Source organism: Sylvia atricapilla, chromosome 3 (assembly GCF_009819655.1).
Source record: "Sylvia atricapilla isolate bSylAtr1 chromosome 3, bSylAtr1.pri, whole genome shotgun sequence".
In the NCBI taxonomy this organism is placed as follows: Eukaryota; Metazoa; Chordata; class Aves; order Passeriformes; family Sylviidae; genus Sylvia; species Sylvia atricapilla.
In genome coordinates, this window is record NC_089142.1 from 95,913,964 (window position 1) to 95,938,397 (window position 24,434).

Sequence of the window (24,434 nt, forward strand, 5' to 3'; positions counted from 1 at the left end):
GTTTCACCTCTTCCCCTCCATCAGCTCAGAGAATGTCCTGACCAACTGCACATGGGCAGCACAGCCTGTGAAGGTAACCAAGGGCATCCTCCCACTGCAGGGATTCCAAATCAGAGATAATTGTGTGCCCCGTTGCTTGTTCGGTTGTAGGGAGTTGTGATTTACAATTTACAGACTTGGTTCTTTCTACCCAATAGATGTACTTTGCCTCTTTTTAATATCATCTGGGGATAACCCCAACTGAAATAATAATTGAGTAAAAGATAGGTGCTTTAAGAAACAAATAGACATTGCATTTGTGGCCATGGAGGTATTACTACAGCAATAACCTTCAGACTGCTCCTCACTGCCACACAGAGTTGGGATGTATGTGCAGGCAGGTTTCAAGGAAAAATAGTGCATTTGATTGAAACCTGCACTGGGGCTGCAGTTTTACATGGTGCTATAAGAGGAAACCTTCCCTAGGATTACATGTGTCCGGATTTTCTTTTGGATAAGGCAAATAATGCATAGTCAGAGTGCAGGAACTACTGATTTTGCAAATTGTTAATAAATAAACACTAATAAAACGTGGTAAATTTAACAGAGTCTCGAATGCAAATGAAAAGCTGTTTCGAGCCCAGTGCTGGGTATGCACAGAACTGCTGAGAGACCTGGCCTGAAAAAGCTCCCCCTGCATGTTGCAAAAACCAGCCTCAGCCACAACTGATTTTAATGCAAATGACTTGGTATAAATAAAGCAGATCTTTTTATTTTCTCTTCCCTCACGATTTTATTTTTCTCATTTACAGTTAGTCCAGAACTCAGATCTAGAAGAACATGAAAAATTTACCACTGAATGGAAAAAAATGGTTTAAATGGAACATTTGATTCTTCCTGGCCTGATTACAGGAATACAAATAAGAAACAGTTCCGTGGAAATCAATGCGGCTGTAGGAAAGTGATCTCAGTATAACCATGAAAATCTATCACCTTGTGAGATACAAGATTGCCATAAATAAATGTTTGTCAATTCCACTCATTTCCACTTTCCACGAACAGGATTGGAATGTGAAGTTAAACTCAGTGTGTTCTAACCAGGCATTGCAAATAAGGCTTTGCAAATGGGCTCTTACAATTTAGGTGCAACACAACTTCCCTGAAAGCCTGAAGTGTCACGTTGTGCCAGTTTGTACTTTAAAGTGAACATCTGCTTTGGAAAAGCAATATCTAAAACTGGTAGCGTAGTTTTCCAAGTTCTAGGTGTGATACAACTGAATTTTAAAACAGGACCTCAGCTCTGGCAACATATTTTGAGGTCTTTCCCTTGAGCTTGATTCCTGTCCATCAAATTGTATTCTTATTTCTCTTTAACAAGACTTAAATTTGAACCTTTGATACATAAACCTATTTAACAGCAAGCTTGCTTAGTGGAGGGAGTAACTTGAGAGGAAAAGGGCAGCACGGGAGTTGGGACTCAAAACATGAGCCAGAGGTGATTGCAGCTCACCCTCACTGCTCTACGACAACTTCTTGCAGTTCTTTGTTGCTAAAGCAGAACTGGTTTTCTTCCAAAGTGTAACAGCAGATTTGCTGATGATGTTTCCACACTGTTGCTTTTCAAGATTTGTTTTAACTGTATTTTGTGGCTTCTGATACTGCAAATGTCTTGTCACCATTCACCACATAAGCTACAGCCATAAATCAACCTTACATGGTGGAGTCTCAGTGCAAGGTAAGTGAAGCACTGGGACAATTACCATTTTTTAACTGTTCCTAACAAAAGACAGCTACATTAGTTGCCTTTTATCTAGTGAATGTTTTACTGGTTTGTCTTCAGGAACATGGAGATAGCGGAGAAAGCCTGGAGGGAAATGACATGGACTTTTTTGAGTGACAAAGGACACCTTGGGGTACGGAGTGTTGACGATCAATAAAGAATACAATGGGTTTCTCAGAACATGCTTTTGCAAATATTAATGAAGTTTCAGAATGTGACCCAAAATGTGTCTCAACAGCTAAACACTGATTGTTGCTGTTCCAATGTGTCCCAGATTAAAGTAATTTAATAGGCTTGGAGTGAATTCTTATCCACTTGTGGCACAACACATCCCCTCCCTTTGTCCAGCCAACAAGATTTAATGTGCAGTAGAGAAAAAAAAACACTATCATGGAAGAGAAAAGGGAGTTTTGTGAGGAAGAATATGACCTCAGTGCCATCTACTGCTTTATTTAAGCTAAAGGGATTGCTGGAGCTCATAATCTGATTCCCATTAACTGAAGCTCTTATTTTCTGATGCAAGGATCTCGGAGCTGTCATTAGCTGATGACTTCTGAACATGGAAAACTGCTTGGGCCATTGCAAAGGAATTCAATATCCTTATGTCCCTTAACCAGCCTGCAGAATCCTCATTTGGTCTGGGCAAATGCAGACTTTTTTTTTTTTTCTCACTCATCAAAGTAACCAGCTGAAAACAAAAAGAGCTTTGGCTAACTGGAAACATGTAAAATTAACCTATATTCAGTAAAGCAAACATTAATAGTAGTGATTTTTTAAAATTCTTGCTCTCCAGGCTCCATATTTTTGTTGCAGATTAAAGTGTTGGTCAGTATTCCTAAAGAAGGTAGATTTGCTTTATAGATCAACTAATCTAATAAAAGAAGAATACTCTTGCCCTAGTTGATATGCTGCTGCAGTAACCTTCTATGAGATACTGAATATTGTCTTAAGCTACTCTCGGTTGCACATTTTTGGTTGCTGGTATTCCTGAAGAAAGGAAGAGGAACCACTGGAAGAGTGCATTGTGTAAAGAACTATGCAAGGCAAGTTTTCTGGACATGCTTTTAAAGGGATATTTAAATTATACTTTTCCCTGACACTTTCATGGTAAATGAGAAAAAGCATGTCCAAAATTTGGGTTTACATGGGTGTGTGGTTTCTGGCTAGCTAAACAGAATAAATGAAATTTTCTAGCTGCTGGGCTGTCAGTTGAAAATGCAAATCAGTGTTAATGCTTTTGCCTCCCCTACCTTTTCCCTCATTTTCTTTTTAAAATAGTCAGTCTGATTGTAATGGTTTAGAGCATGGGGATATTTACAAGGGTAATATATCCTCCCAAAAGCTGTTTTCTCTCTCAACTAGAGAAAACCAAGACAGAAATACAATCACTGAAAGCAGACATTTCATTCATCCACATGCAAATCGCTGCCATAAGCCATGCTTGAGTCTCACAGGAAAGATTGGAAGTGACACAACCTCCAAAGCAAAACTGGGAGCTCAGTCTTTTTCTGTATAACGTGAGCTGTGAGTGATTGAAAGGCGTGAATTTTTCATCTCTCTCTCTCATGAAGCAGCTGCTGAGTGTCTCATTTCCTTGGCATTTCTGGTTTTTCCTAATTTCATAGCTGGAGAGTTGAAGTTGTCCCTTTTCAGCTCCTGCTGAATAAACCAGTGGTAAGACTCAATAAGTGCTCCAGCTAAGCTAGCACACTCCACAGGCCTGTCTGCACTACTGGACAAAATACCAAAACTGAAATGATTTCCATTACACAGGAAATGTAATGGATAATGCTGTTGCATATTAAGTCCCAGGATTTGAGAAAGTAATTCTGTGGTCAAAGCAGTGAAATTTATTTCCATTAGTTATTATCCATATTTTCTTTGTTTTGGTTTTGGAGTTTTGTTTGTTTGTTTGCTGGGGGGGTTGTTTGGTTTTTTGTTTTGTTTTTTTTTAATTTGACTTCTCTTTAGAATGATATGTCCACTGGAGAGAGAACTTTTACAGCCATGCTGTTTCCTTGTTCATGTTCTCAGTGAGGGCTCTGATTTTTTTGTTTCAGCTAAGGCTGCTTGCACTGTCTAGGGGAGAGTACTGTCCTGACTGTACATAATAAACTTTGGGAAGGAACAGCTATTTCCCTCATTAGTTCTGATGTTTCACTACAAGGCAGAAAATGCCCACACTGCCCGTTTGCTCACAGAGATGTGCTTGTCTTTCTCCTGGTTTCATAAGTAAGCAAAGCATAACAGAGGAGGCCTGTGGTCAGCCATTTTTGTCTGGATCATAGCCACAGGAGGCTGTTTTCACCCCATCCAAGCTTTTGGCAGGCTTTTGGTAGTCTTCTGGTAGTCTTCTGCAGCTTAAGGATTAACAGGTTGTCTCTGGCTACTGCTGAAAAACAGACATTTTCTACTTGTTGACATAAAAGAAAGAAAAAGAAATTCTGAATCCCAGGGTATGTCCTTGTTAACTATTTAAAATGCTTCTCCTGGAGAACACCCAGTGCTCTTTCATCAAACCTGCACTGAGGGGCTCCACTATGGCATTCTAACAAGCCTGCACTAAATGCTTTGACAAAAAACATGCACGCTCTGAAACGAAATCTTATTTACTGTGGTGTTATTAAAGTGCTAAATAAACAGACAAACTCAGAAGGGCTGCTAGGATGTGGGCGGGTGAATAAATAAGCTTTGATGCTAATGTCAGTCAATGCTAATTTCTATCCTTTGAAGAAAGTGTGATAAACACAGCTGTCAGAATTGTGATCTGAAATTGCTCTAATTAAATTAGATTTTTACTAAAACGAAAGCAGCTGAGCACCTTGTTTTGTTTCCTCTTTAGCTGGATTAATTCAGAGAATAGTGGCTTTCCAGTTCTTTCATGGCCAGATAGGAAAGGAAAGATTTGTTACATATAAACAAGGATGTGAATATGCACAAGGCTATTGTATAGAATTCTGTACTCATATTCCTTTTGTTGTATTTGCTACCCACAATTTGCAGCTTAATTTAGAATCTGAGATCTTCAAGGGGGAATCATCTCTACTGGCCATTAAGTGCTTTCTTTGCAGTAATATGGGGAGATGATGTAACTCTTTCATGAGCATCTCTCAAGTTTATGTGTTACAGTAAAAGACAGCCAAGGGTGTTTCAAGGTTAAGAACTATTTCACTGCTGATGAGAATAATAATTAGCCACCATAAAGAAGGGCTTGAAGGGATAAAAGATAACAACCCAAAGTCAGATGATCTCAGGATAACCGTTCATTTTTTGCCTCTTCCTTGTTTCAAAAATCACTTTGTTCCTTTCTGTAGATGGATAGAAAGACCTGTTACTTCAAGCCTTGCACATTTACTTTGTAAATGAAATTGTGATTTGGCTCAGATCTGGGAGGCTGCTCCTTTTCAGTAGAGCTGAAAATGAAACAAGGTGATAAATTATTTCATTACTTTTTTTAATGAGACCACTATTTTTCAAAGCAATCTAATTAATTACAGAGAATAGCATAGCCAAAAGTAAATAACTGATATAAAATAACTGATATATACACATATGTTTGATTTGTGAGTGCTATTGATTTTAATTTAATTAATGTAAAAGAGATCTGTGTCAGAATTTAATGCCAAAAAAAAAAGAATTTATATATGGTCAGATTTACATAGAGAAATATTGTCTTAATATACCTTCTACCGGTGCCATCTATCAATTTCCAAAATGCATTAATTATAGCAAATCGATCTGATGAGGAGAAATTCGATTAATTACACCATCTCTTCCATGCGTGGGCACTAGATGGCACTGAAAGACAGGAGCTGGGATGCGGAAAACAGGTATTTTACATTTCTTGATGTTCGCGTACTTCAGTGGAGGATCACTGCAGCATAAGCGATATCCTGTAATCTGTTCGGGGGGCGGAAAGAAAGAAAGAAAGAAAAGAGTCACAGGAATTAGAGAAGGTTTATTGCATGATTCAGTTGTTTCTTGAGTCTACGGAAGAAATTGGTTCAATTACAGACGAAGTGGCAGGACATGATACTAAGTGGCCTAGGCTGACAGCAGTCCCTTTGCAGATGGGGGAAATGCAGCTTTCCCTCTCTCACTTGCTTATGTTTTTTCACAGAAAAATCTCCTCCAGAATTCATATGCTCCCTTCCCGTCACCACAGTGCTCCTTGAGTGTAGTTCTAGTCCCAAACGTGACCGTGTTAAAAACATCCTCTTTCACAGCATTTCGCACTGTGGTTCTGCCCCATCCGACCAAAGGCAAAGCCTCGGGCTGATGGAGGAGACACAGCAATGGCATCCAGGAGGAGGCCCGGTCAGAACTGGAGACTACAACAAGCCCTCAGTAAAAAGCACTCCCAATGAACCCCAGAGGGAGAATTAGCAGGGAAGGATTGGAGTCCACTCAGGCTGCAGACTCTTGGAACCAACCTGATGAGGGTGTTTCGCAGCTTCAGAAAGGTTTTTAGGGAGACAATTACCCTCAGGACAGGATGAAAGGGAAACAGCTCATCATGTGCAAGGGATCACTGCAGATTAGCCCGTGTGTTACTATGGTTTTAAAAATTACAAAGACGTACTTTTATTCCAGCTGCAAAAGGAAGTGCTCAAAGGTTAGGAAACTTCACGTCTGCATTTCGGCCCATTCTATGCACTAAATAAGAAGACGCCTTTTGGGATAGAAAAGTAAGCAATCACGTAATTAAAAACGGAGGCCTTTGCACAAATTGGCACAATTACGTCTAGAGCAAGCTTTGCCTAGGAATTTAGCACTGGGTTTATCTGTATAGATAATAGTGTTTCTTATGTGCAATTTCATTTGCAGTACCATGTTTTTAGAGACGAAGGGTGGTCCATCGCATGGACTCTGATCTGCGTCATTGCCCAGGATGAAACTGTCTGGGGGCCACTGTGGCCTTCACGCTGTAATCTCCTCAGACTAAAGGGGAATCCTTTCAACCCCAGACGCGACTTTCCCACAGTTTTCGATACAATTTTAAAAGTGTGTCTATTAGACTGCGGTTCTTCGGGAAGTTTTGGACACGCTCCCCGGGAGCCGGCCGGGGCGCGAGGGGCGGGGCCGGCCTTCAGGGGAGCCGCACGCCACGCTCAAGATGGCGGCCGGCGGGAGCCGGGCCGCGCGCCGCGCTCAAGATGGCGGCGCCGGCCGCCCCGCCTTCCCCCGCCCCGCCGGCGGTGACTTCCGGAGGGAGCGGGAGAGGGCGTCCGTCCCATGGTAACTGCGCCACGGTGGGGACGCCGCGGCCGCCTTTCGCTTCCTGCCGCCGCCCGGCCCGCGACGACGGGCACCCGCCGCCTCCGGGGCCGCGCCGCCGGCAGCCGCCAGGTCGCGAGGTGAGAGGAGCCCGCCGGGGCGGGCGGGCCCCGCGGGGCGGTCTCTCCGCGCCGCCGAGGTACCAGGTCGGGCCGGCGGCGCCGGGGAGGAGGCGGCGGCGGCCGCTCCGCGCTCGTGTAGCGGGGGAGGACCCCCCGGTCCGGGGGCAGAGCCCCGGGGAGCCGCGGGACAGCGGCGGCCGCTCGGCGGGGAGAGCCCTGCTGGGGGCGGAGGTGCCCTTGTGTCGGCTGAGCCGTACCTTAGAATACCTTGTAAAATGAATTAATTCTTCACCTTCACTTCTGAATCTTTTGTGTTTATTTTGCTGGGACCTGGGGCCTTTTTTTCCCCCCTCTCTATTTAAAGGTGTTCAGGCATCTTAACTTTTTTCGTTCGTTACGGGTTGAGATGTGATCAGCCCTTCGTGTGCTCCTGCCCTTTGTTCAGACACACGGTGCTTGTAGTTGCCTATTTTATTTGTTAGGAGCAAAGACTCCTTGAGAGCAGGTCTGCAGGCAGTGGTTTCGGAAGGGAGCTCCTATGGCAGCCTTTGTTTTGGGAAATAAGAGCACGGTAATTCCCGACTTCTGGCCGCACAGCCGATGTTGTGATAAGGTCGCTCATTGCTCCCAGCGGCGGTGGAAAGTGCTGGAGGTGTGTTGGAGGGGGGCTCTGGGCAGAGGGGTGCGGGAGCCTCTTCAGTTTCTGCATTCAGTGCGAGCAGCCAGTTCCCGTGTTATCTGTGCAGCCGGCGCCCGCAGCCAGGGCAGGAGCTCTCGCTGTACCCCGCTTTGGGAATGGCTTCGTTCCCGCATCGGGGACAGCTCACCTGCTGCTGCTTCACATCCTCGTCCTAGTCGAGGCTGAGAGGACACTAGAAGTTTAATGAAGAACTTCTCTGCGAGTAAGGCAATAAGACGCTCCATCTCTCTTTCTCAGCCTCTGGCGAAGATGGAAAAATACATTTTTGCAGAATGGTTGATGGTTCACGTTGTATGGATGCAAATGAGAACCAGCTCTTCAGGAGAGAGATGAAGAGCTGTAGTTACTTAAAGTGTGTCTGTAACATGTGTGTGATTTAAAGGAACAAAAACTCTCTGATCAGAATTGCAAGTAGCTTGTTACAGAATATCTGGCTTGGACAAACCTGTGAAATAGTAACAAACACTTAACACAAGGCATTTGGATTGTCAGTGGGTTTATAAAAGTGTTCAGCTTTAAGAGTGTTGACTGGTGGAACTACGGGCAAAAATGTTTGCCAGGAAGCAGATGGGATGAATTGAGACTGGAAGGAGTAAGGGATTTCTTAACTGGACCAAGGAGTAAGAGCCTGAAGCAAGCAGCCTGCAGGGATGGGTGTGGGAGAGATCTAGTGTCAAACAGCCAAGGTAGGGCCAGGGAAAAGTGTATTAGAAAAATATAAATCAGACATTGGCATAGCACTAAGGCTGCCAGAGTTCAAGAAGTGTTTGGACAGCTCTCTCAGGCACATGATATGATTCTTGGGGCTGTCCTGTGCAGGAGTTGGACTGCTTGTGGTTCTGTTCCAACCCAGCTGTGATTTGTAGTTTCTTGTCACAGATATTTAAGCTTAAGATATTTAACCAAACCTTCACCCTATACTAGGAAATAGACCATTTATAACCAATATATACCATTTAGAATATATAACATTTACAGATTGTATTTATTTTACATTTATTTATGTTATTCTCTGAATGTAAAATAAATGACTTATGCTTCTTAGATTTTTGGTAGCTCCCAGAAACTCTAACTAGTACTGGGGGGCTGCTGTGCTGGTTCCTTAATGCTTGTGTAAATTGAAATACAAATTAAAGAGGCAATCATCCAGGTGGGGCTTTTGTGCTTAAGTAATTATCTTTAAATGATAAAGTAAGAAAACAAAACGGCCTTTGACACTCCTGTTTCAGAATAGAGCAGTTGCACTTTACCAATGTTGTAGTGTAGGATATTTTGGTGGTCATTAAATAGAAAGAAAAATCAGATTTCACAGGAAGATTTGTGTTCTCCTTTAGAGTGAAGAGAGTGATATCCTATAGTAATATCATAGCTGAGTTAGAGGACACAGTTATTTTGAGATTAGAAGCTTAGTGTGGTTAAAAGCAGATGGAAGTTGAAGTGGGGGCTTGACGCTAGAGTGGTACGAAGTGTGGAGGAGTGCCTTAGGATTGGAAACGCTGTGCCATGACTCAGGAGGCATTTTTCCCCTTTCGAGGGACACAGTATATATGTAGGCTATAAAACGCAGTGGTTGGGTTTTCCGGTTTTTTAGCCTGCTTTTGAACTCATTGTAGCCAAGTTAAGGTTGTTTGTAGGTTATATGAAGTGATAAATAAGGCCACAGCACTGTCTGTTTGCCTTCAAGGCACCTGGGAGGGGGCACTGTCAGTGGCTGGGCTTTCCTGTCTGTAGAGCCATACTTTTGTTTCAGTGGATTTGCCTCCTCTTGCTCAGGCAGTGCAGGGGAGACACGACTTGAGGACGAAGCTTTCTTAGCACAGAGTCACAACATGGCTGAGATTGTGGTTTTTTTCCTCTTCACTTCATTTTTTTTTTCACTCCTTCTTTCCAAATGCTCTACCATCACAGATTCCTGGCTCTATTGGAGCATGCCACATGAAGCTATTTTTGACTGCTCAGAGAATTACTGTAGCAGGAACAAAGGACAGTGATGGGAGAGAAGTGGTCCCAAGGGGCCTTGAGAAGAAAGAGATGGAATTCAGATTAGTAGCCTCCAAAAAAATCTTGCTGTGGAAGAGGTGAAAAGTAAGACTTTGAAAGAACAAAGGTAAAAACAACATGTGAAAACACTTAGTTCTCATAATGTTACCCTTTCCCATGAGGAGGCTTTTTGAATGGCTTTCATAGTAATGTTTCTCATATGTTGACCATAGATTTATTTGGGCAGTTAGCTTGACTTTTTCTCTAAGCTTTTAACAGAGATGATTGATTTACTGGCTTTGATAGAAGGATAGAATTACCTTCAAACTTTGAAATACATAATAAGCACCTCAGGTAATTAGCAAGCCTACATCTATCTCTCGTGAAAGTGATCAATGGCATTAATTTGGTTTGGTAACCATGGCTATTTTCTCATTCAGCAGCCATATGGCATTTCTGAGTTTAGTGTGATTTCCTGTAGGTGGTTTTTACAGAGTCAGCTGGGCTTCGGTGTGAAGTGCAGCAAAAATTAAATGCTATGGGAAGGTGTGAAAATGTTGCTATATTAAAAGGGGAAAAAAAGAAAAGCAGGTTGCTTTAACTTTGGTGTAAGAGTATGTAGCCTCTAAATGACACGTTCAGGGAGACTAATGCTAAAGCAGTAAAAATTTGTAACTGCTGCTTGTTTGACACTGGAGTTTTTTAATGCAAATAATAGTCAACAGATGAGTGTTTTGTTGTAAACAAAATACTTTTTAGCTTTTCTGTAAAAAGGAGACCCCTCTTTCATACCCTTTTAAGGGGTTTTCTTCTTAAGGTGTGATACGTTAATGCTGTTGTTAAATGTGTCATGACATTAATAGAACAGCCACGGGAAATTTCCATCTGAATTCTGATTTTTTGAGGCCTGCAGTAATCAAAAAAGTGTGAATTTTATCTGTCACATGAGAAGTGGCTGAGGGAACTGAGGTTGTTTAGTCTGGAGAAAAGGAGGCCCGCGGGGGCCCTGCTGCTTTTTATGACCACCTGAAAGGAGTTTGTAGACAGGTGGGAGTTGGCACTTTGGTACCTTTTCTCCCAGGTACCAAGTGATAGGACAAGAAGAATCAGCCTCAGGTTGCTCCAGAGGAGGTCTAGATTGGATATTAGGAAAAATGTCTTCATCAAAAAGATGGTCAAGAATTGGAACAGGCTGCCCAGAAAGTGATCGAGTCACCATCCCTAGAAGTGTTCAAAGAACACGAAAATGTGATGCTTACAGATGGAGTTGAGTGGCAGTGTTTGGTTAATGGTTGGACTTGATGATCTTAGAGGTCTTTTCTAACCATAATGATTCTAAGGTTTGAAATCAAGAGCTTCTGAGAAACATTCTGGGCATAGTCCAGCTGAGCTGGTGAAAGCTAGGATAACAGAGAGGACTCTTTGATTGGGAAGCTTGGAGCTGTTTCTGAAGCGGTTTTATAAAGTTGAAAACTCCTGGGTTGTTCTGAAGCAGTTTTATAAAGCTGAAAAATCCTGGGGTTTTTTTAAGCTGACCTTTACTCTCTGCTTATAAATAGGAGTTTAAATTTCTCTGTGGGAGATTATCCAGCATGCGATATTAACAGAAATAAATCTATCTGCGAGAGTTGTGGGAAGGGGAAGCATTGTCAGATGGTGATCTTGGAGGGAGATCTGGAAATGAAAGCAATCAGGTCAAGGGAATGGGGCAAAGAGAAGCAGCAAAAGTGGTGTTGGGAAACGGAATGGGGCAAAGCCAGGGATCACAGAAGACTAAAGGTTGCTGATGGTGTTGTAGAGTAGCATAGACCTTACAAGTGTGAAGTTTTCTGGTTAGTAAAGGTGGCATTGAGGAGAGACAGAGAAAGAAACTGTGTGGTATATAGGCAGGAAAGTTCCATTTAAAATTAAGTGGAAATACATCTGAAAGGCACCAGAAAAAGAATTAGTGACTGTAAGGCGCATGTTCTTGGAGTGTGTGGAAGGAACGGAGAATAGGGACATGTGGAGCCCCTTCCAGTGAGGGAGAAGAACCTCAGTGCTGAGGTGGGGAACCAGAAGTCTTGTGGTATGGAGACAGCTTAAGACTTGCAGCCCTAAATGAGAGCAGCTGTATGGTAGCCTCAAGAGGGACATGGTTGTGTGCCGTGCTGGGTGTCGTCAGTGGTGCACAGCCCAGAGTGCTGCTCGCAGTGTGTACAGCTCATGGAAGCTGTCAAAGAAACATTCCTGTTGCCCTCCCTGTTCTTACTCCTCTCCATCTTTATTCTCTATGGGAGACATGGAAAACTTGGTTTCTGGTGAGTTGGTAGAGTCAACACATATCTGGAAATAACATCAGCTTTTTGCGTTCAAGTCTCTGAAGAAAGGTCTTGCTGTGTATCTTTATGTATAGCATTGTTGTTTTTGTAGAAACAGACAAACACAGCATGACAAAAACATTCTTATGCTGTCTATAGTACAACATAACTCTTGTGCTATGTAACACAAATTAATAAAAATGACTGAATTAAGGCATAACTAATAGCAGATGGAAACTGTGGTTTAGTCTTGTGTAGTCTCTCTCCTTGTTAATGAACTTCACATGCAGATAAAATGGGAGGGAGATAGGCTTTAATGAGGGAAAATGTTTGCCTTGTCATCTGAAAATACTTATGCTCCTGGGTGAAGCCTGCATGCTCAGCAATACTCCTTTCTTGTGCAGAGCCGGAGTGTTTGGAAATCAAACTATTGTTATTCCTGGGTTGACAAGAATATCTCCCCCTCCTAGAGCTTTAATTCTTATCTTTCCTCTTTATGTAGGCAGGGTTGGTCAGGGGCTGTAAACAGCCTTGTTTTAGACTTCCTGGTATTTCCCTGTGCCATTGCCATCCTTGCATGTGATAAGACGTGCCTGCTGGAGCTGAACCAGGGAGTCAATCTCAAAGGCACGAGGTTTATTGCCACAGCCAATACTGGGCTTGTGCCTTGCTTTTCTAAAGTATCCTGTCTGCTGTTTACTGAGTGTTTGGAGAGTCTGGAGGAGAATTGTTTCAGGTTTCAAAGTTTAAATACAGCATCATCTTCTTGTGACTTGTACGTGTCTAGTCTATGAATATGCTTGAAAAAAATTTTAGACATAAAGGGACTGATTTATGAGATGGTTTTTTTCTATCTCTCTTTAAGGCTTCTTTTCCAATACCATATTTATGTGTAACGTAATTTTTCTGTGTTTTAACTTAGAGAAGATTCATTTGCCAATGAGCTGCCTTTTTGTGAAATGTTTGTGATTAAGTATTTATAGACAGGATGGAACATCGGTAGTGAGATTTGAGAAGACACATTTTGTAAACATAAAATCCATTCTACCTGGAATGTGAGTGGAATGGTACAGCTCAGATTACACTTGTGCTTCAGGGTAGTGTTGGAATTAAAGCTGGGGGTTTTGAAGCTTGTTTGTGTTTTTTTTTTTTCCCTTGCAAAGCCTCATTTGTGGTCTTCCGAGTTTTGCACTTTCCTATTACTTGTTCTAAGACCTAGAGATTGCTTGATATTTACAGGCTTAGACTGAAAATGCTTTTAGACTTGATGTGAACTTAAAAGACTTTCTTAGTAATTTTCTCCCTGTTGTGTTTACTGAAAGTAGTTGCTGTGCTCGGCAATACAGCTGATAGGATCCATTTCTAATGGTAACTGTATTTAATATTGAAACATCGCTCTTGGGCTGCAGTTCTTGAAGTTGCATCAAAACTCAGTGATGTGGAGATATCTTTGGGTGGGAGGAAGGAAGAGGGGGATTTTGAAAACTAGGTAATTAATTAAAGATTGCTGTGGTTATGATGTTTTGGGCTTAGAAAATTACAGAGTGCTATGCCACATACTTTGAATATGCAAGTAAGTTAAAATATTTTCTTTAATACGTATGCTGTTCTAAATAATTATATAAAGCTGAAGGGAATTTTTGCCTTTTGGAATAAACTTTACCCTAGTCTTAAACATATGTTCTCACTTATTGTTGATAGCTTCTTTAATACTATAAAAAACTACAGCAGGTATTGCAAGAATTCAGTAACTTAATCTTAACCCTTTGAAGTTAAGTCCTGTGAAATGTATGTCATGCTGATAGCTTTATAAAAACATAATGAAATTAAAACCAAAATCCATTATTAAAACTAAAATTTAGATCATTAATATAGTTTAGAACTCACTTCTGTGACAGTGAAGTCTAAGATCCTGAATGGTCCAAGATACTTCTTGGCCTGAATTAGTTATTGGGTATTTTCTGTGACAGTGCAATTTTATGAACTGAAAAGGCAAGATTTGCTTTAAGGGTTTTGGAAATGTCATTGTGTAATAATGTTTATACACCAAGACAGCTGAAGAAAGTAGTTGTGGCTGACTGTGAGCTGTAACTGGTTTTTTTTTTTTTTTTTTTGCATTACTGCTTAATGGTTGCATCAGTAAACTGCTTTTCTCTGCTTTTCTTTGCTGTCAAGCAAAGCCAGTTTGATCTGCTGCAAACTGAGTACTTTGGCAACTTGTTCGCTGTTAAAAATGGTGGAGATGGCATTAGTGGGAAAACAATTACTTGCTTTGTAAGTAGTGCAGTTGAGTTATGACTAAGTATATTGATTTTCCTGGCCAACACAAACTCCAGACAGATTTCTTTCTTTTTTTTTTTCCCATGGCCTTTCCTTAAAAGGGTCACATGGTGGTTTGTTATTGCCCTGTGTATGGTTGAGTTCTGCAAACCAAACTGCTTTCTGGGGAAATTGAAAAGGGGTTTAATTATTTTTTTTTAATAAATTTTGATCACTGATGTGTGATGTTGAGTGGATTGGGGAAGGCTTGTCCCTCTCTTAGCTTTTGTTACTTTGTGAAGCTTTTTAACTTATCTTTTTTTTGTGGTTTTACTAATTGCATGCACAATAAAGAAGTTACTGACTTCCAAAAAGATAAGATTTTCTAATTTGTTGGGTTTTGGGTGTTTTTTTTTTTTTTTTTTTTTTTGTTTGTTTGTTTGTTTGTTTGTTTGTTTGTTTGTTTTTTTTTTTTTTTTTTTTTACTATCTAGGCAGGAGAACCTGCATCTGTTTGCTTGTGCCAAACATGATTTTGTTTTTTCTTAAATTAGCATCTTATCCTCTAACCCCCAAAGGTAATTTGAATATGCTGTTTAGAGTTCCTTGCTGATTTTAGAACTTGAGATGCTAAATCTGTAGAACCTACAAATTGAAGGCTGCTAAATCTGTAAAACCCTCAAACTGAAGCCATAATAATGGGATTATGAGACTCTGGGATGAATTCCTAGTTTTGAGAGCTCTGTCTTATCTACTGTGCCTCTCATCATTGCCCTCTCTGATTCAAGAAAGGCTCTGGTGGTCAGAGGTATTAGGTTAAAATTTAATCAGCTGATAATTATGGGTCTGAATGATAGCTCAAAACAGTTGTACTACTTTACTCTTCAAGACATAACACCAGCTCTTCTGTCAGCCCTGCTAAGAGGACGTTCTGTGGTATCTTGTTTGTCCTTTCTGGAAGTTCGTGTCCATATTTGTGTTATGAATTTTCCCCATTGTATTGCAGCTTTGAGCAGAGTGACTGGAAAGTAGAAAACAGAAATGCAGCAAGTGAAACGTTTGAATAAAGTAAATATTTTGGTAGTTCTTCATTGGATGTGGTTATCTCTTCTGTGAGCTGCTTCTGGGTAGCCTTCCGTGGTGTGCTGTGTTGTGTAATAAACCATGGGTCAAAACCAGCACTCATGGCTATTCCATGGAGAAGGGCAGGTGCTTTGTTCCACTGCTTAAATTCTTCTTTTCTCACAGTTATCTCTTTCCAGTGGATTCAGACATGCACAGACAGCTTCCTGGGAGGCTGTCCATAATTAACAGTATCGAGCAGTTTTAGGCGTAGCTGTGGCTGCCGTGGGCAGCAGCCGTGCTCCAGTGACGGGGTCATCCTTTGTCCTTGTAAGGTCCTGGCAGGAGGCTGCACAGAACGAGCTCAAGGCATGGTGGGCTGTGCACCAGCATGGCTGGTACAGCTCAGCCAGGACAGGAGGCAAGAGACCTCACTGAGCACCAAGGAGGTGTTTGGTGGTCAGTGAGATCATTTACATCTGCAACATAAGACTTTGTTTTCCCAGTTTACCAGACTGGACTGTTGTTAACTTGAATGTGAAGTGCTGCTGGGTGTTTATAAATTGAATGTGAAGTGCTGCTGGGTGTTTATAAATTGGGGTGCAGACAACTAATAGAAGACCTGAGTGGTGAAAATATTCTAAAAAATCAACTGGTTGCAACCCTTTTGGAAAAGGTTTGAATGAACTTTCTTCCCAATAAAGCATTTAAAATTCTAGACTATGTTTAGTATACTTGTTTCAGATAAATCTGTATTGGAGGATAAGCTGTAGTTATACCTGACACCAGAAACACAGGATTTTTTCTTATGTAAGGAAGATGATGAAGAATACTTACAAAAGGGCTAATTTGGAAAGCAGGTGAAACTTAAAGGATAATTTGGGTCACCTGCTTCCTGGTCCCAGAACCATTATCAGCTTCCATGTAGACAGATGAAGTTCTTTAAGTAGGAAGAGAAGCCAGGCCAGACACCTGTATCTAAGTGGGTCAGGTGGAAAGGAAGCATGAGAGTTCTGGAGTCCACTTGCAAAAACATTGCAACAAATGTGAACCATTGGATAAGTTTTTCGAGTAATAAGTACAAGAAGTGTTAAATAAACATAAATGTGGATTTTCTCAAACTAAAATTCACAACCAGTCAAATCTCCTTTTATGGCGTGGTATCCAGTCTTTTTGGGGAGGAACAAATGTGTTTTTAGTTTAGTTAGTTATTCTAATGGCTTTTTCTGTATTATAAGCAAGGATGTTTCTCTAAATACCATAAAGTTGGTGAAAAGCCTTAAATAGTTTCAGGATCACTGTCAGACCAGAGGATGTGGAGACTGAATGCTCTCTGCAGGGTTCTGTCACTAATTTTGACTTAAGTGAAACATTAAGGCTGTGCAGTATTAGCAGCAGATGGTATCAAGTTTGGAATTGCTGTGAGTGTTTTGGAAAATGTGGATAGGGTTTGGAGAGACTTGAGGACAGAGAAGAAGCAGTCTGGGAGGGAGAAAACCATGCCTTTTGAATGGGGACAAGACTCAAGATCCTCCATTTATCATCTTTGTACAAGAAGACTGGAAGAGGAGAATTGAGTTTTGTGCTAAGAGTTATGGGGATGTTGCAATTGAGAAGCCAGATATGATTCTGTTAACACAGCTGCTGCAAAAGAGCTTGGATGTTCTGTGATATGTAAGCAGGGTGAGTTTCTATATATCACATTATAGTCCTACATGCTAGGCTTAAGCATTTCACCCCAGGAAAAGCTCAATTATTAAGACAATATGGAGGAAAGCAAAGAATGAAGTCTTGAAAAATGTAATTATTTTATTCACAGAGAGATTGAGAATTGTTTCCCTTACAGAATGGAAGACTACAGAGGGAAGGGAGAGTTTTCTTCAGGTGAGGTATAAACACAGAGGGCATTTTTCAGTCTAGTCTCTCTGACAGCAGAGCCACAGGTAACATGCTTAAACTGCAACAGAGAGTGGAAATGGACACTAGAAAAGAGCTGTGACCCACTGAAACAGATTGCTTGGGAAGACTGTGGTATTGCCATTTTTAAAGTGCCTCATAAGGCACAGAATAACTATGTCTAGACCATGTTTTTCTCCCTCAGTCCTGAGAGGCAGGATTAGCTGATTTATTGAGCTGCTTTCTAACCATTACAGTATTAGAAAATCCTAGAAGGGTTTCTAGAAAGTAGGGACATTTGAATTAAAAAGGTATCAAAGTGGTAATAGCACTGGGCCCATGTTAATCACCTTCTCATTTTGTGATAATGGGTCTTGCTGTCAGAATTGCACATCTGTACTCCCTCATTTCCACTCCCTACTCTTCAAAGAAAGTAATATTGCATTGGGGGAGAGGGGGAAATACTTTTATAAATCTTCTGGCTCACTTCCATTTCATGTCTCTAAATATCTTCCAGTTGATACACTAAGTGTTTACTGATGGCTACAAACTTCCAGAATCATCTTTCTTCCCTAGCTATATGTAAAATTGCTTTGGGGATCAGGGAGAAATTAGACTCTTCAAACCCCATGGTAAGTTTGATACCAGATTCTAAGATTTCAGACTGCTTAGCTCATTCCTCCGAGTCAGAATTAAGATATAAAAGAAACCATTCCCTCATTAGCAGATAGCAGCCTTTATCTTGCATGCCTTTTTTTTCTAAACCTAGCAATTAAAATGCATGAATAAGAGGCAGTGTGCTCTGGTAGCAGGAACTTGGGCCTGGGAGACAGAACTGTCAGCATCTTAATATTAGACATGTTGAATTGTGATTTGCTGAAGGGCATGTTTAATTCCTGGCCCTGTTTTCCACTCACAGAATGCAGTGCTGTAAGGATTATTTTTTGGCTGTAGCTACAGAATTAAAACTCTCAGACTTGTCTTTCTGCATTAAAAGTTAATATGTAAACTCAAGTTTTTCATTCATGAATTCCTAAGTTGTGTTTGAATTCTTCTGCTACAGTATTCTCAGATTAAAGAGCAATAATTTAAAATTCTGATAGGTTAAATATATCTAACCCTGTGGTATTTTCTTTTTATATATAGAAAATGCAAATTCTTTCTTTCTTCCTTTGCTTTTTTGGTTCCCTGCTGTCGTTAAAGACAGCTCCCTTCTCAAAGACCTCAGATGTATGGTGTAGTTTTTTTTATTTCCATTCATGATTTATAAGGATACTGAAAGATTGCAGAATTTAAATTTTACTAGAATCCCAGTCCTGATATTTTCTAAGCAAGGAGGCTTCATTGGTATAAGCTGGCTTGATACAGCAATACAGCTGAAAGATTTATTTTTTAATTTAGGTTCCTTTTGAGGCTGAGGGCAATGCTGTGTGATGTCATTCTGGTTCAACAGACCCACAGTGTTGAAGAGTGAGAGGGCAGTGAAATACCTTTTCCAGGGCTGGTAGCATCAGGTTGAAATCCCTGAGGACTTCTTCCTGCAGGTGCTTGTTTCAAGTCAGGTCTGCGCAGACATTTAAATTTATTATTATGGTGTTACCCTACAGGGTTTACAGTTCTTTCAGTGAATTCTTTGTAAAACAACTGGCATAATTTTTTAAAAGGTTATGTTGAATTCTTGTTTCCACAGCACAAGTTGCCATGGATATGTCAGGTTCTTCATGTTTGTTTACGGAGGAATGAGGTAGAGAAGGTTTATGGTAGCTATTTTCAAATGAATGTTCTGCTTTCAAGTGATACTGTTCTCACTGGAGTTAATTGGCCAGTGAATGTAAATTCTACTGTCTGCTTTGAGAATTAGGTTCACTTTGAAAAGAGTTAATGCAGAGATGTTCATGGGTATATCCCTACTTTGCATTAGCTTGTCAGTTGTTCAGTTGCTTTTTTCCCTTTGTGGTAAAGTGACCCTGCTGATTTTTTGTGCCCTGTGTTGTGTGTTGGAGTCCTGTCAGTCAGCATTGAAACAGGGAGGCAGTGCACACACCCAGAACTAAAGAACTGCTGCTGCTGCAAAATGTGCTGCATCTCATGCACCTGCACAAAGCAAAGAGGTCCTAGACTTGCTGTGATTGGGAAAAATGGATGGTGAATTTTGTCTGGCATAACAAGGAAATCAAGCCATAAAACTCCTGCATGCATAGATGAAATGCCCATGAGAGAGCATTTGTGTGTTTTATTACATAATACAACACTTGAAGTATATTTCTGGTCTGTTCTCTGCCTTCCAAATCATCTGCTGTGCTCCTTCCTAGCTGTACATTTAGTTTTCTCCCCTTCCAAAAGGAAGACCACAAAGATAAATGTGTTTATGTAACCTCTCAAATCTTGATTCAGAAATGCAAACTGCTGACTTTGGAGCCCATGCAAAAGATCTGCACGGGACCAGGCTCTGCTGTCAAGTAACCGCTAGAAAAAGTATGTGATTAAACCAGAGGTCAAACATTAACTTGTTCCTTTCCCAGGTCACGCTGGAAGAAGTGTGGGCAGGCATTGAGTGTGAAAGCAGAGGAAAACGAGCCCTGTGTTTGTCACAGTGAAGGTGTCACTGAGTGCTGCTCCTGGCTCACTGTAAGCTGTGCAGTCCTTCAGGACGAGACAAACAACTGCTGCAGGACACTTGGTTCAGTTTTGGGTAAATAGCCAAAAGAGTTGCAGAAAGTCAAGAGGCAACATAATGGAAAAGAGTGAAAAGGTCGTGTTGTGGAAATGGAAGGATAAGAGAGGAACACCTGTTTAAGGAGCAGCAGCTGAAAATGGGTGACCACTCTTAATGGAGTAAAAGAATTAGCAGCAGTTTTCTTGGTAAAATTGATCCTTGTGTAAATTCTATGATGAACTTAATGGTTCAGCCACAATGACAGCACAGCCGCAATGACCCTGCTCCCTTCCACTTTGTTATCAAAGGCAGTTTCTTGAGTGGAGGAGAGGCCTGGGCATGGTCAGTGTGTGCCAGTCGGTTCCCAGATGAGCTCCACTGCCAACCTTTTAAACCTTACCTCACATGTGAAGTTTATTAGAAGTATTTTGAGAAAAGTGTGGTAGTCTTATGCCTTGTGTGCTCAAAACCCTGAAATGTCTCTACAAAGAAATGTCTTGTGTGTTTTAAAAGTGTAAATGAAATACCTTCAGTGTGCTAATTTTAGTGCAGTAGGTCTGAGTTTCCAGGTGGAGGTGACAAGACGTTCTCTGAGTTTGGTGTCCATAGCAATAGCCAGAAGTGACAGGTACAGAGATAGCTGTGTTTGAAAATATTTGTGTTTCATAGAAGAGCTCTTTCATTGCTTTTATAGATGTAGTGCAAAATATCTTGAATGGTTCATGCAAGCTAAATACCATCCCCATTAAGCATCTGCATTTTCCATTCCGAATGGAGCAATGTGGAGTCTTTGCTTTCTGCATGTCTTTAGGGATACGGTTTCATTGGGTCCTTCCTTGTAGCCAAACATTCTGTTGGGAGTGTGTGCCAGTGAGGGAACCCATGCAGAGCAGTGAGACAAGCTGTAGTCTAGTTTTCTTTGATGCAAATTCAACTTTTTTGGGAAGAAAGTGGGCATGAATCTGAAGACATGTCCAGGACTAAATGAAGTTGTGAGAGTCTTTACTGGAATTGCCAAGAAATGGATTTCTAGCTTCAGGTTGTGAGGCCTGATGTAGTATTGGCTCCACATGCTGCTCTAATATAGCCCATATCCCACAAATGTACAAACTCAGCAGGATGTTAAAACATGACAGTGCTTGGGGATGAATGCCTTTTGCAGTCCATGCTTATTTCATTTTAGTAGATGTTGTCTTAACAATACCAATCTGTCTCTTCTGCTGACAATCACCAGTGACCAAATGCGCTTGGGTTAGAACACTTTTATGGCAGTTCAGTCCTAATTTCCAAGTAGATTTCTAGGTAAAAAGCCAGGCAGCATGTTTCTGTTAGTGTGTTGGTTTGTTGCTTTTTTTCAATCATCCCATATGCTGATTTCTTATACCTGCAAAGCCCAAAGTGTTGTGTACATCTGTTTTATTACCTTGTTTTCCATCAATCCTCTTGGCCTGGCCCAACAGCCAGCTCCCAAAGCTGACACTACCAACCATCAAGATCCTAATATTCACAGAGTAGTCTCTATTAAATGCTTTTGGGTTCACCTTTAATACACAGTGAGAAAATGCCCCAGATGCAAAATATTGGGATAAAAAAACCGCAAAACCCTCAGAATTTTGTTCTCTTATTCCAGAAGGGGTGGCTGCTCCTATGAATGTGTCAGTGTGAAGGAAGCTGAGTAGCCAGCTTGTTCTTAACCTCTCCTTGCTTCCATACTGCACTTTCTTCCTACCCATATCTCTGCTGCTTTCTTTCTACCCATATCACAGGTCATGTGGTATGGGTATGTTTTGAACTAAATTAGATGAGGCTCAAAAGTGATAATGCTCAATATGTGACAAGTGTCAAGTTCTGTTTTGCTGGGAAATATTTCATAGTTGTCTGTTTTTCCTCAAGGTGTTTTTACATAAAAGATCCCCTGTCGCGTGCAAGACTGAAGCTTGTTCTATGAGCCATAAAAATCTATCTTAATATTCTGAATTTACGAGACTTAATTCTTCAGTATTGCTGTTTCTCTGTAATCTGCTTTTGGCGTAATTGTTTTCCTTTGAGAGAGGAATGAATGTGTATTACTGCTTAAAAGAATCATATTTGAGAAGTTTGTCCCAAACCATAGGTTAGCTTTTAAAATGTGAAAGTTCCCTTTGTATGCAGATGGGATGTGGGAGTCTCCTGAGAGTTCATGATTTGCACTTCTATGCTGCTTTGTGCAAACAGTACTTGATAGCAGGAACTTACCTCCAACTGTGTTCTTACAGGAATTTGTTATTCTTGATCTCAGGGGGTGTTGCTTGTTTGATCCACATGCTCTTTATTAATCTTCCGTGCTGAATGCCTGAGAGAAATTGTGATAGGCAGGTATGGTCAGTTTAATAAATGAAGGCGTTGTTGTATCTGTTTGAAACGTCATGAGAGAACCTCTTTGCTGGCTGGGGCTGTGACTGTTCTGTAAGGCTGCCAGGGTCTGAGAAAATTCATACTGAGAAATGGTATTTTTGAAGGTTCTTGAAGGGTGTGGTTGAATTCATACTTTTCTTATCCACGTAAGAGAAATAACTGTATAAACAGTATGCCATGGTTCTTTCTCAAAGTAGTAAAGAGCAGGTATGTGGATTTACAAAACAAAGGAATAGGAAATTATTCTCAGCTATTTTTTCATTCTCATTTAAATAGGTGAACTATTTGATTTTGTTTCTTGTTGGTTTTAGTGATTATTTAGCTGAAACTTTGAGAAAGGATTCTTTTCTTGTGGTGACATCCATCACCTATGAAGTCGTGACCAGGTCAGAGACCCAAGGCAGTGGTTTCTTTTGTGAAACATAAGTGTATTAATTATAAGTATCCGATTTTTCCTGTATTAATCCTTTCTCCTCCTTTTGGGATTAATAGAAAAGCAGTTATCAGCTACTTAGTACCAGAATTCTGTATTCTGATTTCTGGGGGGAAAAATCTCCTAAATAGAGAAATCAAGTGAATTACTGTAAGCATGTGATTTTTTGTGAAACTCTGAATTAAGCATATGAAAATTCACTCTTTTCAATGTCCTGCTGTGCTAGGAAGAAGGATTTTCACACAGGGAGAGTTCTGCATACTTTTGAAAGCACAGCAAGAATGCCAGTGTTCATAAGTAAAATGCACTTCCAAATATAGTGGCAGTGCACTTAAACTGGGTGTTTAAAAGTCTATTTACTGGTTCATCAGTTATCTGTAACCTTTACTTTCTAGCTACGTGTCAGTTTTTACACATTTTGGGCAATAAACAAATGGATGATTTGAGCTTCATTCATTTAAAATTTCTTTTTGGATTGGCATTTGTGCAGTTGGTGTCACTTCCTGAGCAGGCTTTTCGCTCTGTTTTCTGTTTCTGGCTGAATAGGATGGATGTGCATGTTAGGGATGTGTACTGTGAAGTCTCTGCTAGGGGCTCCTTAGGTCTGTAAAACTCTGCCAGTGCAGGGGCTGCCTGCTCACCCTCCTGGCCTAGAAACAGATGTTGCACAGAGGCCTCCGAATTCCTGCAGACAGAAACTCTAACTTTTGAGTTTCAGTGGTGGTGAGGGGAGTCTGTGAAGTGCAAATGCACGTTACTGGAGTATTGTGTGTTATAATGACTCATATTTAGGAAAAGACCGTGGCTTGCTTCGATTCTGCATAGCTGCTGTTAAACTTTTATTTGTTTTCCCTGATATTTTAGACTTTTTAGCAGTTGTCATTAGTTGTGCAGTTGAACAGTGTGAGAGCTAGTTAGAAACAGGTGGTGCATGCTCCAAATATCTTGAGATGCAAATGATGGTCAGCAGTGTTGTTACTGAAATGTAGATATTTGTGCCAGCTTGTGTTGGTTTTGTTTTAGCATATCTTCCATATTCTTTGCTGTGGAGAAGAATGTACAAAGCATTCAAAAATGAATTTAGGCGTAAAATGTTGCTGAAACATCAATTTATTTTGAGTTGCTAAGGCCGTACAAAACGAGCATAGAATTTGCTGGCTTTATTGTAGAAGGTATGGATTAAAGCAGCAGCAGGATGTCATGACTCTCAGCTGAAAAGACAGCTTTGTATGGAGCATTTCATTTAGCACACTGCAATTCCCACCCCAAGTATTCCCATGTCCAGTGAATGTGGTGTGTGTTGTAGCTGGGAGATACACTTTCATAGCATGGTGATATCTTTCATAAGCAGGCACTTTGGGAAGGCTCAAACTTCAGGCAGGATCTGGTATTTTGTACTTTATTTCATTTGCAATAGCCTATCCTGTAGCACAACGTTAGTTTTGGGTCTTAAATCTATTCACAAATTGAGCCTTGTAAAGTTGCAGCTAAAAGTGCATAGTTTGGAGCGTGCTGTAATTGAAGACTTTAGAGAAGAAGAAAATTGAGGCGATTAATTGGCCCTCCTTAATTGAATCTGTGGCTGAAAGACTCTTATTAAACCTTTTAAAAATATTATCCGTATCTCTGTACCACGTTGTTTTGCTAATCTGTTCAG

At 40.8% G+C, this 24,434-nt stretch overlaps 1 protein-coding gene across 1 annotated transcript in view; it reads left to right on the forward strand.

Moving 5' to 3' along the window:
* Positions 1 to 6,866: 6,866 nt before the first annotated feature.
* The window catches only part of DISP1 (dispatched RND transporter family member 1), an 85,662-nt gene continuing 68,094 nt past the window's right edge, over positions 6,867 to 24,434 (forward strand). The window contains exon 1 of the mRNA XM_066316253.1: positions 6,867 to 7,116. Coding sequence (XP_066172350.1) covers positions 6,995 to 7,116 — 122 coding nt within the window. The 5' untranslated portion in view covers positions 6,867 to 6,994. The remainder of the gene's footprint in view (positions 7,117 to 24,434) is intronic.